Source organism: Ptiloglossa arizonensis, chromosome 8 (genome assembly GCF_051014685.1).
Source record: "Ptiloglossa arizonensis isolate GNS036 chromosome 8, iyPtiAriz1_principal, whole genome shotgun sequence".
Taxonomy (NCBI): domain Eukaryota; kingdom Metazoa; phylum Arthropoda; class Insecta; order Hymenoptera; family Colletidae; genus Ptiloglossa; species Ptiloglossa arizonensis.
The window spans coordinates 11,616,413-11,635,233 of NC_135055.1; the positions used below are offsets into that span (position 1 = coordinate 11,616,413).

General features: G+C 38.8%; 1 protein-coding gene across 10 annotated transcripts in view; it reads left to right on the forward strand.

The window, feature by feature from the left end:
* Window positions 1–695: 695 nt before the first annotated feature.
* Window positions 696–18,821, forward strand: part of LOC143149796 (diacylglycerol kinase theta) — a 48,474-nt gene continuing 30,348 nt past the window's right edge. For 5 of the 10 annotated variants that reach the window (XM_076317435.1, XM_076317434.1, XM_076317437.1 and 2 more), the window contains exons 1-4: window positions 696–2,205; window positions 11,807–11,886; window positions 12,825–12,927; window positions 16,295–16,515. In XM_076317435.1, coding sequence (XP_076173550.1) covers window positions 2,070–2,205; window positions 11,807–11,886; window positions 12,825–12,927; window positions 16,295–16,515 — 540 coding nt within the window. In that variant the 5' untranslated portion in view covers window positions 696–2,069. Of the gene's footprint in view, window positions 2,206–4,532; window positions 4,587–11,806; window positions 11,887–12,824; window positions 12,928–16,294; window positions 16,516–18,821 lie in introns of those variants that run through there. The other 5 variants (XM_076317439.1, XM_076317440.1, XM_076317441.1 and 2 more) reach the window with 2 other exon arrangements.

Consider the following 18,821-nt stretch of genomic DNA (forward strand, 5'->3'; position numbering starts at 1 on the left):
AGTTTCAGCTGCCACATCCTGCCATTTTTATCTCCGTAACGATTTTAACAAATAGTCGGCCGGGGTATTCTTGCGTTTCGAATGGGTTCGTTCGTCGTCGCGAGTAGAAATTTAGGCTACCTACCGAGGTTCTATCTTTATTACGAGCTTTATCGGTATCTACATCTACTATACGTACGTAGACCTACGAGAAACAACGAACGAAGAAGCGTACTTCGAAGACGATAAAAAAAAGAAAAGCGAAAAATACGAAGACGATTAAATTGAAACGAATCATCGTAATTATATTTCCTTGAATTTTCCAAAAATGTTCAAAGCGTTCGTGTACCGACACGGAGAACGTTGAAATCGTTTCCTTCCGTTCCATTTTCTCAGCGAAGAATAATATCGAATTTCGTAAGGATTTACTACCGTAAACGTTCGTAACGGCGTTACTGAAATAAATGTCCATCGGCAAAGATCGCTGGAAGGATCGTTTTTAATTTTGGCCGGAAATAACCGACCGTATCTCGGAGCACTGTGCGTCGCGTCGCGTCGCGTCGCGTTGCGTCGCGTCGGGTCGCGTCGCGTCGGTTCGGCGAGCGATTCGACGCGAAATGGCTGGTGCACGCACGAGACGTAAAACGCGTTGCGCGAGAGAAACGCTGCGGGGCCGCGTCGATGCGCGCGAGCGGGCCGCGTCGACGGAGCTCGGTGTCGTCGCTTTGACGTCGTCGAGGCGAGTCGACGGGTGCTTCGAAGGCTGCTTGCGCGCGTCTCGGAGTCGTTCTCGGTGCACCGTGTCGCGTACGAGACGCGTCTCGTCGAGTCCGTGTTCTCGCGGTACCGTGGATCAGTCGATACTTGGCTCGGGTGGCGTGTACGTAAACGGAAACGGAGGAAGAGAGCACCGCGTACAGGGGCCTCGAGAAGGCTAGGCACAGCGGGGCGGAGCGGCGCCGCGGCGTCGTTGCGCTCGAACTGGGCGCTCCGTGACTACGGGAGGTCGCGCACCGTTCCGACGTCGCTGACGAAGGCGATGGTACCGGACGATTGCACCCCAGCGCCCCGGTCTTTGCGCTAACGGATCGCGTAACGACGAGGCGGCCTGTTTCGCGTATCGGGAGAAACCGAAAGAAAAGAGAGAGAACGAAAAAAAAAAACAAAAGAAACCGAAAAAAAAAATAATAAAAAAGAACGAGAAATCGAAACGGAAAGAATCTCGGGGAACGAAGGAAAAAAATCAAAGAAATATGTGACTCCGCTCTCGAGTGTTCCGCGACGAATGTTTACGATCGAGGTCATGTCGTCGCGCGTGACGAACGAGCTGGAACATTTGTGCACGCAGACGAACGCCGAGTCTCGAGTCACCTGACCTAACTGATTCTCTTCTGCGTAGAATTCGTACGCGAGATAACGAAACGGGGGAGTAAGGGTTCAGGCGAGTCGATCGTCGAGCGAACCGAGAATCCCAGAGAACGAGAAACGAGGAGGGAAGGTATATCGGGAGGACCGGGAGGACCGGGAGGACCGGGAGTCCCTCGTGGACGCCTCTCCCCCCCTCCCCGGGCTGGCCCGTGCACGATTCCGGCACTGGACGTCGGTGGTGACGAAGGGGCTGATGTCAGTGCGGCCACTCGGCGCCCGCTCCGTGGCTCGGATGCGCGAACGCGACACCCGCATCGTCGTCGTACCGCGAGTGAAGCTCCCGACGGAGGCGGTGGCGGCAGTAGCAGCGGCCGATCACGGTGATGGTCAGCCGCGATACAGTGGTGACTGCTGACTGGCGTACGATTAAACGGAAACTCGGTCTCGCGTACGGCGCCGTGCCGGTCGGTCGGTCCTGGGGGCGGCAGCTTCGGGGATAATGCGCGTTAGGCACGTTGCACGGCGACGAGGACGACGGTACGACGCGAGGGACCCGAGCAGCCAGCCGCGGGTGCAGCTGCAGCTACGCAATTATGTACGCGTACGGTTTCGAGATCACGTAGTGGCTGCCGTGTAATTATGTTGTCATCGACGCGCGGCGCGCCCTGCGTAGCTTCACGGTGAAAATCTAGCGTGAGCGGTGCCGCGGTGGAACGGGGAACATGGCGTCGGTTCCGACCGAGACTCCAGCCAGCCATGGGCACAGCTTCAGCAAGAAGACGTTCCACAAGCCGACGTACTGCCATAGCTGCACCGACATGCTGTGGGGCCTCATACAGCAGGGGTACATCTGTGAAGGTAGGCACCACCCAACCCCTTTTTCTAACGCGCGAGTCCTCGTCCCGAGCGTTTTTCGTTACCTGTTCGCGATAAGCGAAAGATGTCGATCGGTTTCGTTTTCTTTCGAAAATCGTATCGACGACCAGGGACCGTGTCTCGAGCAGTTTATCTCGCCAGTTAGGCGGCTGGTCGCGGTCGGCCCCAGACCTGCGCATTGATCCCCGGAATTCTGTAAACGATCGGGTTCGCTGGGTCCCGAACGCTCTAATCCCGTGGTCTTTCGATCGGGCTCCCGGGAACGTTCGCGTATCGCTTTTTTTCTTTCGTTTATTTTTCTTTTACTTTTTTCTTCCTCTTCTCCTTTCTCCGTTCGTCGAAGAAACGAACGACGCGAGCGATCTGGCTCGCCGCTCGGGAACCTCGCGCGAAGTTTTCGCGAGGAAAAAGCGCAAGCCAGCGAGGGACCGATCGATATGAGCGCGTTCGGTAACGAAATCGAATACACGGCGCATTGCCACCCGGAATACGCTCGTCCCGCCTTTTCACGGGCTACGAAACCTTGGTCGGCGTGACGATGTTGAAACTGGCTGACCTCCAGGAACGATGAATGGCAAGTGCCCATTCACCGTGTACACCGAGGGTAGCACGTTCGTGCTGGAAGCCGATACCTTCTCGTTTCCAAACGAGCTCGCGCGACATCGTCGCGTCCGCTATGCTCATCCGAAACCGAAACAGTGGACGCTTTCAAAGATGAACCGATACGTCGCTCGGAGTATTCGGGGAAAACGATTTATGGAAAACACCCTCGATGCGTCGCTCTCGTCATCGATTACCTTACGACATCCGATCAAATAGGATTTCGTTCGAACGCGCGTAAACGATCCTTCGCGTGTCCCTTCTAGCGTTCTCCCCCGTTCGAAGAAGATAAAATTTTCTATGTTCCGTTCGCGGACGAAAATCCGTCTGGAGGATTTTCCATGAATTACGTTCCCATTCCGGGGAAGATTCTCGGTGGTCCAAAACCCACCATCTTTGAAGCCCGAGTTAACGGGGCGCCACATTTCCCACCCCGTCGCGATTTGCGCACACTCCCGCTCGAGTGTTTACCCCTTGTACGATGGGGCGAATGCGAACGGGAATAAAGACAATAGAGGCGACCGTGTGTCCTCGTCGTCGCCCCTGTTGGCCCTCTTGGTCGTTCGAGAAGCGTCGCTTTCTGGAAACGGGCGGCAGAAATTCCAACGGACTCAACAGTTGAGGGAAATCGAGCTGGCGCGCGACGGTTCTGGACGAGGGCGCGCGCATCGTCGCTTTTCACGAGCATTGATCGCGAGGGGGGGTGTGCGTGGCGGGGTTAGAGGGGGAGGGGAGTGTTGTGGGGTAGCTGTTACATTCTGGAGAGAGCACCGGGAAGGGGTTAGCTCGAGCCGCGCGGTGGGGGTAAGTACGGGGCAGAGAGCTCGTTGACGACCGGAGCCCGTAAAGGATAAGCATCCGTGAACACTCCCGAACTTTGTATCGTTTGATCGAACAATCGGCTCGATTCGCGAGTTTCCTACGTCCCGGGATTCCAACGGTTAGGCAACTGGGTGGAACTGCGGGCGCAACGGGGACGCGTTTAAATTCGGAATCGATCGATTTGGGGCACGGTCCGATTAATCGTCGTATCGTCGCGCCGGTGAGGGAAATTTTCGCGACGCGAGACGAGGAGGAAACGCGTAGGCGTGGTTACTCGGGGACGAGTCACCCGCGTTCTCACGGTGGGTAGTTCTCGGTACGTTCGAGTCGAACCAATTCACGATATAGTAACGGCAATTCGGGATACCGGGGTGAGTTTCAATTATACGTTGAATTCGATCGTATCGGCGCGTAACACCGGCCGGGTCCATCGCAGAACGGTACGAACGCAACGCCATGAACGCGTCCTCTTCCGGTCGGACCGTTTCAACCCTTTTCACTCTTTGATGTTTCACGTTTCGTCCATCGATTCACGTTTTCTCGATCGATTCGTGAAACGAATCGAAAATGGGGTTCTCGATGGAACGTTTCACCGCGATAGTGCCGAGTGTGTTGTATATATTTCGTTTTTATCGAGTAGTGAGACGGTTGCACAATGTCGGGGTACGCTCGACGTAAGAGCGGTAAGGGTTAAAGTCCTACGGAACGATCCGAAGCAGGTTCATCGAACGAGGAAGCGAGATTCGCGACACATCGATCATCGACCATTGAAAAATCTTCGCGTATACCGAGAAAGGCGTGGCCTGTAGTTCCTCCCCGGGGGCACATGTATATTGTACGATAACTGAATTTACAAACTCGATAAATCGATCGAAGAGTGTCGGCTACGAAATCTTTTAACGTTGTCGACGTGTTGTGCAACTTGCAAATATTATACGAAGGTAAGGATGTGTTGTTATTTAAGAGAATCGAGAAACAGTTTACCGATTATTATACTTTACATTTTACCGTTTTAGGTAAAAACGAAGAATTAGAAAACTTTTTATTCGCCAGTTTGTAGAATCGATTTCTATTCTTGCACGACGGAATTAATGGTTTATTTCATTTATTTTATAGTAAAACTTTGTTCATTTTAGTCAATTATTACGAATAAAAAGAATTCGTAAGTTACCTTTTTCATCGTTCGAGAACGATTATTCAATTCGGGAGACTTTTTACCTAGAAGCGTTTTCTTCTTGTTCTCCAAATTTGATATTATCGAATTATAGACAGTGATTCGTTAGAAATGAAAATTGGAAAATTCTAGTCGATCGAACCAACCAGTCCAGAGTCTAAAATGTTAATTCGATGCAGTCGGTATCTTTCATCGATTCCAATTTTGGAAACCATTATCGTTCGTCCGCCGATGCAACGAAGGGAAGCATTGATCGGTGGGATAGGGTGGAGAGGAGGAGGGGGGAGGAGGGAATCTGCGCATAAGATTCTACAATATTTCCGAACATAAAGAAATTCGATGGTCGCTTCTGTCGTTGCATAGATCGCATCTCGATTTTTCAAGACGTCCCACTATTCGTTTCGAACATTTCCCCCGTTTTGTTGCAAGAGTGTAAAGTGAATCCTAGCCTCGTAAGATTGAAAACGAAACAAATTTCTACAAATGTTTGTCCGTTGGAAGAAATTAAACGCGTTGTTAGCCCGTACAAACGCGTCTCTATTAAAATCGGAATTTAAAAACATTAGAAGAAGAAGATTTCTTTTCCAAAAAGAAGAAGGAAGACTATTCGTAACGAATGTCGTTACTTGTATCTATAACATCGTTTAAATTTTACGATGTACACGTTTGAAGCATTTATAAACATTTCTTTCGTTACTTCGTTACTTGAAAAAGTATTTAATTCCATCAAAAGGGACTGAAATATATTATTTAGGGACTCGAATTTTAATCTTTTTCATATACTTTAATTACATTATAATTAGAATATATCAGGCTCATATTATATATATATTTCTTTTTTAAGTATAAATATATTATATTTATGTTTTATATATATATTTTATATATATACATACATATATATATAAATATATTACACACACAAACACACACACAATAAATACGGCTTGTGCGTTAGCTTGGTTATTGTACTCGCTACGATGTTAAGAACACGAGTTCCGATACACTCGTGACATTTTTCAAACCATAGATCGAGCGCGTAGCCGAATACTTTAAGGTCGGGTGTAAAATTGATCGGATGCAAACCATTTCGCCGGTGATCAGACGGAACGAAAATTACAAAACGTTTTTAATAGCACAGGCTCGAGGTGTTCGGGGCGGTAACGAGATCTCTAACGTGGATCGTTCCTCCCACCGACCGATCGTGGCACTCGAGTTCTTTCTTCGAGTCAACTGTAGAACCAAGATGTCGCGGAGTGCACTCGCAAGGAGGTGAGAACCGATTGGAAGCGGCGAGGAACATCGCCACGAAAGCGAGCACAACCGCGTCGAAAGCGTTTCGAAACGTCGATCCGGGATACGTACATCGGACCGGGCGAGAGTATCGACGCGTTCGATACGTGGACGCCAGCAACGCCATCGAGGTTTCCCGTTTCTCGGAATCCGCGTGCACACCAAAACGGTGTCTCTTCCACGGAAAACCGTGGCCGTGTTCATCTATGTTGATCAATGATACACTTCCATCGGTGTTATTTTCCACGAGCCTTTCCCTTCGAGACGTTCGACGCGTAAAAAACGTTCACCGACCATGTGCTCCGAGCAAACTCGCAAACAAAACCCACCGAGCGCTCGGTCGTCCCGTACACGACGAGATTGCACGAATATTCGGAATATTTCTAGACTCGATATCTTAATTTTAGCTTTCGCGGGATTTTGAGGCGTCGATCGATACGAAGCAACGATTCCACGGATCCCGATAGATCTCGAGTTCAATGGCGGAACCGCCGCGTTAACCGTTCGATACACACGTTTCTTTATTTTCATCCGGGTGTTCGGACAATTAGTAGCCAGCACCGGTAAACAATAAAATTTCACATCGCAAACGGAACGTTTTACCACCGTGTGTAAAATGGCTAAATTTAACGCGAGAAATCGTAAAGAATTCCCCGAGCACGAAGATGGCGGTATCGGTGTCGGTCGATTTGAAATATCTGTCCTGCTTGTCACAGTTTTTATTTTTATCGGGTCGTTCAACTTATTAACAGTCGGTCCCCGCGTGACGCCAATCAGAAATTGATGAAAAAAGCTTGTGATGAAAACTGTGGAATAACAGAACGTGTCTTCAAGGTTGGCTTTATTTTTAGCAACCTGGAAATATAACGTAGGCGGCGGGACTTATGTTGTTCTACCTGTTTCGATAATTGCTGAAAGTGGTGGTGGTGGTGATGGTGGTGCCCTCGACTTAGTTGAAACTTACCGGTGAAATCGAAATTCGAAACGAAATCGATGAATTTGGCGTCGAAACGCGTCGAATATTATCAAATTATCGAATTTGAAAAACAACGAGGGAAGAACATTGAGATATTTTCGGTACGATAACGTTTTTTTCCATTGTTAACGCGACTATTTAAAGGTAACTTCGATTCGCATTTGAACTTTATGGCCTTTTGGAAGAAATATTGTTTTATAGAAATTTGCTACTCCGATAGGAGCGACGTTGTCTTACTGTTCTTGTTTATCGTATACTGTACACAGATATGATGTATTTTGGGATCAATGGAACGATATTAACGAAGGATTAATGTATATTTATCTAACGTCATTAAAAAGAAGAACAATTTATGCTAAGTGTCTAATTTTTAGAATCATTGGTAAGATGGAAGTCCACGAAAAGCAAACTATAGTGGAAGAAAGGGAACTAGGAATTTTTTTAACGTAGTAAGTAATCGAAATGGGAGGGAATTTTAAACGTGGTTGAAAATATACAGGACAAATTAAGATTGAAAACTTGGCGATATCGCGTTACAAAACAGAACAATTAAAAATAGGCGTGTTTTACAAATATTCAATGAGTATACCAAAAAAACGGAATTTTGTAAGAGTAGACACTTTATAACAGTAGAAGGTAGCAATGAACATTCTATAAAATGTTACGTTTATCATTTTGTACAATTATGTAGCTTTCAAGTGTCCAAAATGAACATGGATGGACGATTTTTATTACAAAGTTTTATTCGTGCGTGTAAATATTTGCAAGGGTCGTACTTTTGTTATTTATTCGCAAATGTTTTCTCTTCTGAACGTATCTACAATTTCAATTATTTTATCAATTCATTCGAGCAATGTTTAAGTGACTGAACTTTTATCAATTTAGGGTCTTAGCTATCATTAAACAATACAATATGTTAGCTTTACTAAAAATTGTAATTTTTACGTTATTATGCGTACATATGTATGTACGTAAGAATATTAAATTTCCATAACAGTATTGTAGCTTGTCGAGTTACAACTTTATAAGCACTTAAATAAATTACACGATTATTTGCGTATAATAATTTGACTGTTCCACGATTCTAGTTTATTATCATGATTAGTTATTATACTGGTGTGCATAATCAAATTCTCCATGATTTGTGTTTGGATTCGTGTTATTCGTCACCAATCATTTTTTATAATTAACGCGTTCAGCGTCATTTTAGAATTTCGATAGAATCTGAAAGACCGATCGAAAAGTTAGGCGATGGTATTCAAGTATCAGTCGAATTATTCATTGTCATCGATGAATTATCAGGAAATATTTTTCCAATAAAAAAATAATTTTAACGCTTCTCAGCGTAGTATATACTTCGTTTTATTTTCCGAGGCACAAATAAATAGGGTTGTTCTGCTACACACCCTCGTAGGTTATTACAGGCAGGAAGGGTCCGGTCAATATCTCGGTTACTATCGATTATATCGAAAATTTGTATACAACGAAAACGTTTCCAAATTTAACTTGTAACAACTTTTGTTATGCGCGTGCCCGCTGTAAAAGCAACGGTAAGCGGAATATTGTACAATTTATGGATTTTGTTTGTACGTACGTGAAATCGGCAGCTACGTTAGATTCTTTAGAGTTTCGATTATTTTTTTTCTTTTCTCTGTTTCACTTTAACACCGAACCGAAGATTACGTTTGCCCGGTGAATGAAGATTTTTCTCACGACGAGTACGCGACACGAAACGCGTCGAGTGGCAAAGAAAGGGTAAAGACCGAGTTGTTAGTTATTTTGTTCACTCGATTTTGTCTAAGTGTTGTGTTATGAAAAGTGTATACACATGGTATGTTTCTTGAATGCATTCGACGGCTCGTTATTGTCGAGAGAAGATAACAAACAGATCGTAAACTCCACAATTGAGTGGGAACTCTAAAAGCTAGGCGTTGCACCGCGAACTGATGCTGGACTTTTGATGAAAACTTCCAGAGGGACTGTCTGACTACAATAGATTGCTCTTTTCGATGTAATGAACAGATACACTGTTCGAGATAATTAGAGAAACTCGTTCGCGAAGGATGAACACTATCGGACACATTCGTGCATCAGAATTGAACAAAATACTCCATATTTAACACCGTGGGATTTTATTTAATTACCGAGGAGTAAGTCAATTAATTTCAATAATTTTTACATCTGAGTACTTTAAAAATTTCATTTCTTATTCGTCACAAATAAAATTTACTCTATATTTTGATTCTACCATATCGATGTGCTTTAGTTTAAGAATGTTTTTAATTAATATACTGTTTCAATCGTTAAAAATATCGTTTTATATTTTATCTTTAAATTGATCTCTTTTTACGAAGTTTTCTGTTTTGAAAAGTTTCTCGAAAGTTTTGGACTGCGTTAAAAAATAATCCATTAAACGCTCTCGCGTCAGCAGTGGAACCGGAAGTTTAATAAAAGTAGGGAATAAGTTGTTTTTCATCAACTTCGATTTTAATATTAATTTGTGGTGCTCATATTATATTCTAGTACAAGGAATACTCACAGACTGATCGATAAATGTATTATGTATTTTAACGTCATTTATTGTGGTCAATTTTCGAATTATTTTGCAAATTATTTTGCAAATTATTTTTCGGTCACGAGTAAATTTATTTAATTCTTTTGTGCTTGTACAAGAGTCTTTTTGTTTTTTAAATTTAATCCGCTTCGATTAACGAATAAAGGAGCAAATGAAAACTTAAATAATCCAATTAAGAGTACAGGCTGAATTTAGCTATTTTCAATCTATCGCATAAAATATCGACCTATATAATTATTTTGTAATTTACAAAGTCGAACGACGATGCAACGGCATTATTTCATCGAAGCAAAGCGTTCTTATTATAAAGTTACATTTTCCGATCGGCCCCGTGTAATAGTACGTTTAATAGAATATCGATACGAACCAATATATGTTCTAAAAGGTTTTGCAACTCATATCTGCTATTAATATTAGTGGAAACTAAAGGCTTCGTAAATAACACGTTAAAAGTCAATAAATCGATATTTGCCTCAGAAATAACAGTAAAGGGAGGCCAATGATAAATTTAATAACATCTCTTTAAAAATTTCTTTCGTTTATCAATTTTAGACATAATGCACGAGTCTAGAGATTAGTAGTCGTATTTGCAGAAATATTAGTTTTTTTGCAAAACCTTTCTTTCGTGTATTTAAAGATATCAGAACCAAATTTAAATGCATTATAAAATATTTATCATCGGTTACCATATATTATTATAATAGATCATTTTTATTCACCATTGTGTTGTATTTTATTCATCGATATACAACAGTTTGGTGTACTTGTGCTTGTTAATCCTTGTTGGGTTTAAATGCAGCAAAAGGTTTCACGCTCTGATTCAAGGGCTTAAAATAAGTAAAACAAACTTTTTCTTTCAATACAGCTGAATCACTGTACGCTGAATACATTTTATTTAACAGTATATTGTACGAAATATTCTTTCGGTCATTGTGTTTCAAAGCAACAAATGTTGAATTTTCTTAAAATTGTACGTCTTATATTCAACCATTTTACAGACTTTAGTATACGAAATAGTTTAATTACAATAAGAAGATTATTTACCGTCAATTACTTGTAATTTATCGTTATTTACACATTCGATGACGTTAAAAAGATCCGAAGAAAAAAGTAGCAAAAATAAAATTATTGTCGTCTTATTGGTAGCGTGGTTATGATTTGTTAGGCTCGTAGTATTGAAAAATTCTCTCTTCTCGTTCAGTCATTATTATATCTCGAATCGATTTATGATATAATATGAACAAATTCTTATTCGATCGATAAAGTTCTTTTTTGTCAGTTTGTGCGGAAACAAAATGTTGTTCAGTAGAGTCTCGATAATTGCAAGGAAATGGAGCTGAAGATCCTCGCAGGTATCGAGATTCATGCACCGATCGAGGTAACCAATCCAATAAAGAGGACCCCCACTTATACAATATATCCCCCACTACCTATAGTTACTACTACCTGTTACTGCCACTTCCAACTTCATTCGTTGCTAAGTGATCATCCCTTCCACTTGTCAACACAATGCAACGAATGAGGTTCTCGTACAATCGTCGAGGTTGCATTTATCGAGGTTCGAATGTATTTCAAAGGAAATCCAAGACAATTTGATACGATTCGAAACTGTTGTACGAAAATGATACGTAAATATGTTTATTTACAACGACGAATCTAGGGAACAACCAATAAAATTTTCAATTATTGTATAATCGAGTACTTGTTTAATATACGACCACCTTGAAAATCAGGTCTCTTCTTTCACGATAAGACTTTATTTCATAGACGATTAAATTTTGAAGATCAAAAATATAATTTTTATAATCGAGATAACTGTCGATAGTTAGCATCCTTGTTCAAGGAAGGGGAAGTGTAACGAATGAAAAGGGTAACTTGTTACGAAACTTGTATCAATAAGACTGGATTCAGATCTGAACAAAAAATTGATACATTGGAAATTGAAAAAAAAGAATGTACCTAGTACAATGTCAAATGTGCTCAGATTTATCCCATACTTACCTCCTCTCCATGGTTTTCAACTTTTAAAAATAAAAAAGATGCAATATTGTATTATCGGTTGCGAACTCGTTCACTTGCAGACAGTTTTATTAAATAACAGGTTTTGGATTGAAATTAATACGTGTCACATTTATTGTTACAGTTTGTAACTTCGTGGTGCACGACCGCTGTCTCAAGGCCATCGTCTCTCCCTGCTCCAGCATCGCGACAAGTCTCATTAAGGTAAGAATACCCTCTGTTTCTGTTCCTGGCCCTTTTGTGTGACTGGAGATGAGCGAATTCTTCCTAGCGACCTATATTTACGCACTGGTAAGAATACACTTGCCGCGGCTCTGTTCAAATCTTGACACACAATGAATTCGACATCACGGGTACTTGTAACGATTGTACATCCGTAGATTTGATTCTTCCCATTTATCATTATTTTTCTTTTTTTTTTTTATCGAACGACTCGTCCAGTGAAAATTCAGACACGACGAGAAACGATATTGAAACGATGAGAAACAATATGAGAGCCGATAAGAAATAATTCCTCGAGAGATCAGTCGGTTCGAGCATTTATTTTAGAATATTTTCGTACAAATACAATGTATCGTAGAAAGAAAGAAAAATCGCTTCTGGATCAAGAAAAGTACGGTATGTGAAACGATTAATGATTGCCCAGTTGCACACCTTCCTATCTTTTTACAATGTATTCGATATACACGCTACTTGAGTTTGAAAAATAAATTAAAGTTAAACACATCGATGTGTACTCTTTTACGAAAAGGTACATCGAGGAGAAGAGAACTTTATCTAATGTCTGAATATGTACGTACACACGTAGAAAATATCTCTAAGGACATAGTGGGGAGACTGTGTACTCATCTCTGCCCATTATCTCAATTACAAATATTGTGTTCTAGTTTCTTATCCAAACTTCGTTTATACCGAGGATAACACCAAACTCGAAGTCGTAAACGTTTTCTAATATATTGCTCGAACCAACTGATTCTCGAGATTAAATTCAAATAATTTGAAAATCGTATCGAACGGTTGATTGTATTTTGGTTATCTTCGAGACCAGAAAAATTGTTGAGTAGGTTTAACAACGAGCAAAACATTTCGTGTGATTTTTGGGAATGTATAGTAAAGAAGAATGATGTTTTTCCTTGTTGTAGACCCCGGTTGCACACTGTTGGTCCGAACAGGTACATCGTAGAAGAAAATTCTGCAACGTCTGTCGTAAACGGCTCGATGATAGTTTATCCATACAGTGTGAAAGTAAGTGTTTCTTCTGCATTGTTTCTTCCAACGTTATCCTCGCAGTTTCGATGTAAATATACTTCTGTCGGTTTGCAATGGATACGAAGAAATTTCGTTTCGAGTCGTTTTACAAAGTGAACGGTAAATCTATATCTGTTTATGATATATTTTTATAAAGAACAGAGAACGACTCCGAATCAATGTCGAACAAACTGTTTATTATATATTCGAAATTATAAGAGAAGTGACGAGTCGAAACGTATAATAAATAATTTGTCAAAGATTGATACTGAATCGTTTTCTATTTATATTTTTATAAATGATTCCTCTGTTACCATTTTTATAAATGTTAATATATGTACAATTGGTATAAAAAGTATTACAGTATTTAATTGTAACGAAAACATTATAGAACTACGTTTATTAACAAAATTTTAGGAAATAAAAATATATACGTATTTTTAAAAGTTTGTAGAGTTATTATTAAAAGAAAAGGGGGTTTCTTTCTCTGTTGCGAGAATGTTAACAACAATCCAGAAAGTGGTGAAAATGTATGCGTAACAAGTTGTATTCGTACAGTTTCCACTTCGTAACGTAGTGTTTACTATATTTATAAAACAGATATAAATTTGGACAGTTGACTCGAGGCCATTAAAATTTATCATCATTATCTTAAGATAGATCGAAAAGATTTGGAAACAACGGAAGAAGAACGAAAGATTGTAATAGAATTACATAATCAGTGTAAATCACTCAATGAAATTTCTTCTATCGTTCGTAGACTTCGGTCTACGATTTAAGGAATTTAAGAAATAATCGATACGCATGGTTTGCGAAAAATTGTAAAAAATAACCATAGGGAAGTTTGTCCAAAAAAGGTAAACGAGTGCACCGAACGATTGACAATTTAGTAAGTAAAACAAAATTCTAAAATATCGACAAACGAAATCTTTAACGAACTGAAAAATAATTTGAACACTGATGTAAGTAGTAATACAATACGTAATGTTTTACGAAACAATGTCTCGCGAAAAAGTATTATATTTACTTTGTAACTGAAATCGATAGAACGAGATCGACATTCGTTAAAGAACACGTTAACGAGCGAATGAAGTTTTGAAATCGAGTCATTTTTACGGATGAGAGTGAATTCGATATTTGTGACTTGGACGAGCCATCTAAAGTACGGAGGAAAAATAATACGGTGTGCAAAAAAGAAAATTTACGAGCCACGGTAAACTATGGTGGTGGATCGATTTTAGTTTGGAAACGTCTGAGTACTGTTGGTGTTGGTTCTCTTCGTTTTATCGACGTCACTATAAACCACAAAATGTACATCGATATTTTGAAAAATAATCTTCACCAGGGTGCAGAAAAATTTGATTCGAAAGATAATTTTACTCTCTTGCAAGATAACGACTCGAAGTATTGTGCCAGTAATACTCGAGCGTGGATCTTATGCAATGTTACAAAACATTTGAAAACACCGCCACAATGACCAGGCATAAACCTTATTGAACATATGTGGGAATACTTGAAACGAAAAATACGTTCTGACAATGTTTTCGTTAAATGTGATTTAAGGAGGACACTTTTGGAAGAATGTTATAAAATTGCCAATACAATGACAAATAATTTGGTAATACCATACCACGACGATTTCAAGCTATAACAAAATCACAAAAAACCCCACAGAATATTAAAATATTTAAATTTAATCGAACGAATATTTATTACACATATATTTGCACCAGTTTGTGGATGTTTGATAATATTTTCACAACAGACATAGACATTGTATCTTTTTTTGACCATTGTTCTGCAAACTTCTGAAAATATATATATATTTTTATTTGTTAAAGTTTTCTTAATAAACAAAGTTCTACAATATCTTTGTTGCAATGAAGTATTGTACGAATATTTTTTACACTGACTTACAATTATTTACAATTTATCTTTTCATCCTGGCTACCACAAGCTATTGTAACAAACAATTAAGTTTCAATAGATTGTTGAACATAATTGAATTTATTCCAATACCGTCTACGAAATATTATTACGGAACAAAAATTTAATTTCCATTCAAAATACTGAAAATGATCTTGAAATCTTGATAACTATAAGCGATAAAATGGATTGGAATAATACATTACACGGCTCACTTCGAACCGTATACTCGTCTGAACCAATTTTGGCTAAAATCAATACTTACGGAGTTATCGAAGTTCCAGTTGCATGCCCCACCCTGTACAGGGTGTTCACAAAAATGTGGGACATTTTTACGGGATCGATTCTATGTATCAAAATAATGAAAAAAGTTTGTATACACACGTGGCTTATAAACTTTCGTTATAGCAGAAAATAAGCTCACGACACGGTGCAGGTTTATTACTTGCAATATACTGTAACTTGGGATTTTTAGACAGCTGTACGCCTTATTTTCCAGGGCTTTAGTCATGGGACATTCGAATTAATTTATGTTTTAAACCGATTTGTAAGAATCTCGCGCCAATATTCATTTTTTGGAAGGAAAAATTAATTCTTTCCTTCTCTCTTGATACAAAAGACCAAATATTATCATGCTCAGGGAACTAAAGTATCAATCGAGTAACAAAAATAAAATAAGAAGTAAAAATAACAAAAAATCCAAGAATTTAAAGAGTGTTTGCTAAACATACAACACATACTATAATTATATAATCTGTTATATATTAGCTATTGTTATATGTATATATAATCTGGCTACAAAGTTCAAGCGTACAATAGCAACATTCTTGGACAACACATATCAATTTCATCCATACTGTTTATAAATTATTTCAATTACACTTACTACAATATTCAGACATTGGGGTACTTTTAAGTCTATTGATTTATATCTTCGTTAATTATTCAAATCTTTGCTCAATTGCGCTTTATATTATATTGTTTTATTTATTATAGATACGTGCAATCAATTTTAAACGAAACTTTAGAAAAATACAACTTATACGTGTACCTATTGTTTTTAATTACACTGAGCAAAACTTTTTTTTAAATATTCTGTTGCGTATTAAATTATTCGAACGTAATAAAATTTCTTTCTCCTTTCGATCTAATTTTCAATTCTCTCTTCGAATTTACATATTGGATTTTTTTTTAATTCTACCCTTCCAATTAGAAACGGTCATGACGTAGGGATGACGTAGTGAATTAGGTGGACGTAGCTTAAAAAATTAAACATCATACACACACAATACACAACACACACCATACACGGTATACGAACCTTTTTCATTATTTTCAAACGTAGTATCGATCTTGAAAAAATGTTCCGATATTTACTTAATAACTTCTAGAGGAACAAGTATCTACAGATACTGATTTGTGACAATTTTGATTTCAGTATGCGAGTACTTAGTGCACACGGAGTGCCAGGATTTTGCCGTGGCAGACTGTAAAGAAAACGCTACGTACTTACCTGGGAAAGACTTGGCGCAGGTAAAACACACTCATCACTGGCGAGAAGGCAATCTTCCCAGCAGTTCGAAATGTGCTGTATGCAAGAAAAACTGTTTTTCTGCCGAGTGCTTTTCCGGGTTTCGTTGCGAGTGGTGCGGCATGACGGTAATATTTCTCTTTAAATTGCAATATCGTCTCGTGTGTACTCGTAAGGAATATCCGTAAAGTGCCTCCTCCCCGTTTTCAAGTTTTGATGAAACTTTACAGGTTTCCACAGCGGTTAAAAATAAGGGATATCTTTCTTTTTAACAGCGGTAACTTAAGGGACGAAACTCCAAACTTTTACCCCCATTCTAATGTTACCTTTGAAATTATTGGAGATACAAGGATGTTTCTTAAAATAGAATCTTTGTTGTTTCTTCGGGGAAATAATTTTATTTACCCCCTTTTAATGTTACCTTTGAAATTATTGGAGACACAAGGATGTTTCTTAAAATAATATCCTTGTGGTTTCTTCGGGGAAATAATTTTATTTACCCCCTTCCAATGTTACCTTTGAAATTATTGGAGACACAAGGATGTTTCTTAAAATAATATCCTTGTGGTTTCTTCGGGGAAATAATTTTATTTACCCCCTTTTAATGTTACCTTTGAAATTATTGGAGACACAAGGATGTTTCTTAAAGTAAAATCTTTGTGGTCTCTTCGGGGAAATAATTTTGTTAAACAATTTTGAAAAGAGCGTACAGCGAATTGATTTTATTCTGAATTCTCAATTAGCAGAGAGTATTTGCATTTTGTACAATTAGCAACGTAATACGGGTAATTTTAGAAATCTCTTAGATACATATGTAACGTTGAAGACACTGTTTTACAGGTGAGTTTTTGATATTTTTATTAACTGCCTTTTACCGATGTGTACATCGTGTTATTTTTCATAAATAACCGTACGGTATGTATTTAAAATATTTCCTACTTTATCCAATAGTTTTGAAGTTAGTGTCGGTGAATTATCGTTATTGAAAAAGAAGAAAATATGTATCTATTATTTTTGGCGAAAAGTTTCATTAAAATCAGAGGGAACGCATCACGGATGTGCCTTGTCGATACACGTAATAGAATGTTAAGGTTTTTGGACAGTTATAGTTTTTCAGTGTCCCTTCAGAGGAGGGTAACCCTTAAATAGAAAGAAAGGTTCTTTTTATCACAACGTTGATATCTTTTATTGTCTAATACTTACTTTACAAAAGAACCACGTAAAGTGTTACACACCGAGTTAAATGAAACTTGTCAAGTAAGTAGAGAACCAAAGAATATTAAATCTATGTTCAACCATTTACGTAAACAATAGCTTACGTGATATTTAACAATCGAACCCGCATTTCACGTGCGTTCTGTTCATGATTTTTAGATGTAAAATATTTCGTAAAATATTTCGTAAAATATTTTACCGGTTTTGGTAAATTATTTAATTATATTCGGTACGATGTTGTATATTTAAAAGGATCTTAACGAAACGTTGAAAATTGACATTTTTTGAAATGTGTGCAAAGTCGAATGTATTGTAGGGAGAAAGAAAAATCAGTCCTGAATGGACTGACGAATCGTATTGGATCAGTTAGTAAGTTGTAGTTAGTTAGTATGTCTGCGATTAGGTAGAAATTATTCAATATTATACACGTTCTACTTTCTTCGTCGTATCGCATTCTTCTCAAATCGTAACTAATCTTTCCTTTTTCGTGCAATACTTTAGGAGTTATATACATACATCAGAATGATTAAACCATTGAAAATAGCAAAATGTTTAGTCTGTTTTGCTTTAGGTACCAAGCATGATAAATAATAGGTATGTATATTTTCTCTGGTTTTGCGAGCAATCAGTAACCTCATTGAGACTAATTTGTTTGTTACTAAAGATTGCTTGCGCAATTAATGAAAATATACATACTTGCTATCTATCGTTAAAGAAACGAGTCGAGTGTTGGAATTCTATTAGCGATCTATTAACTCTAGCTGATAAAATTTATTTTCAAGAAAATGTTCACATGTTGGAGTATTTCTAAAAGAAATTGTATCGACAAATTTGGAAGAGTATAGAAAATGAATTTTTTAAGTACAATATCATAGTTCGCCACTATCGTAAATATTTACATTTTTCAATTACAATAAAATGACGAACTTTCAAAGGATGAATGTTGATTATTGCAGATCTCTCCGTCGGTTTTTCGAGAAAAAATAAAAATGAAAGCATTTGCAGAAAATACATTATTCATGGATAGTTTAAAAATATATTCCTTGAAAATTTCAAGAAAATCAAAAATTTCATATTTCTGTTGATTATATACATAAATTTCAATATAATATTTTAGAAGCATGTTCTCAAAACTTCGTTTCTGAAGAACATATAAAAAATCGATTTTTTCAAAAGGCACATACCACCCCTTATCGCGTCTGTGTAAGAAATCTGATCT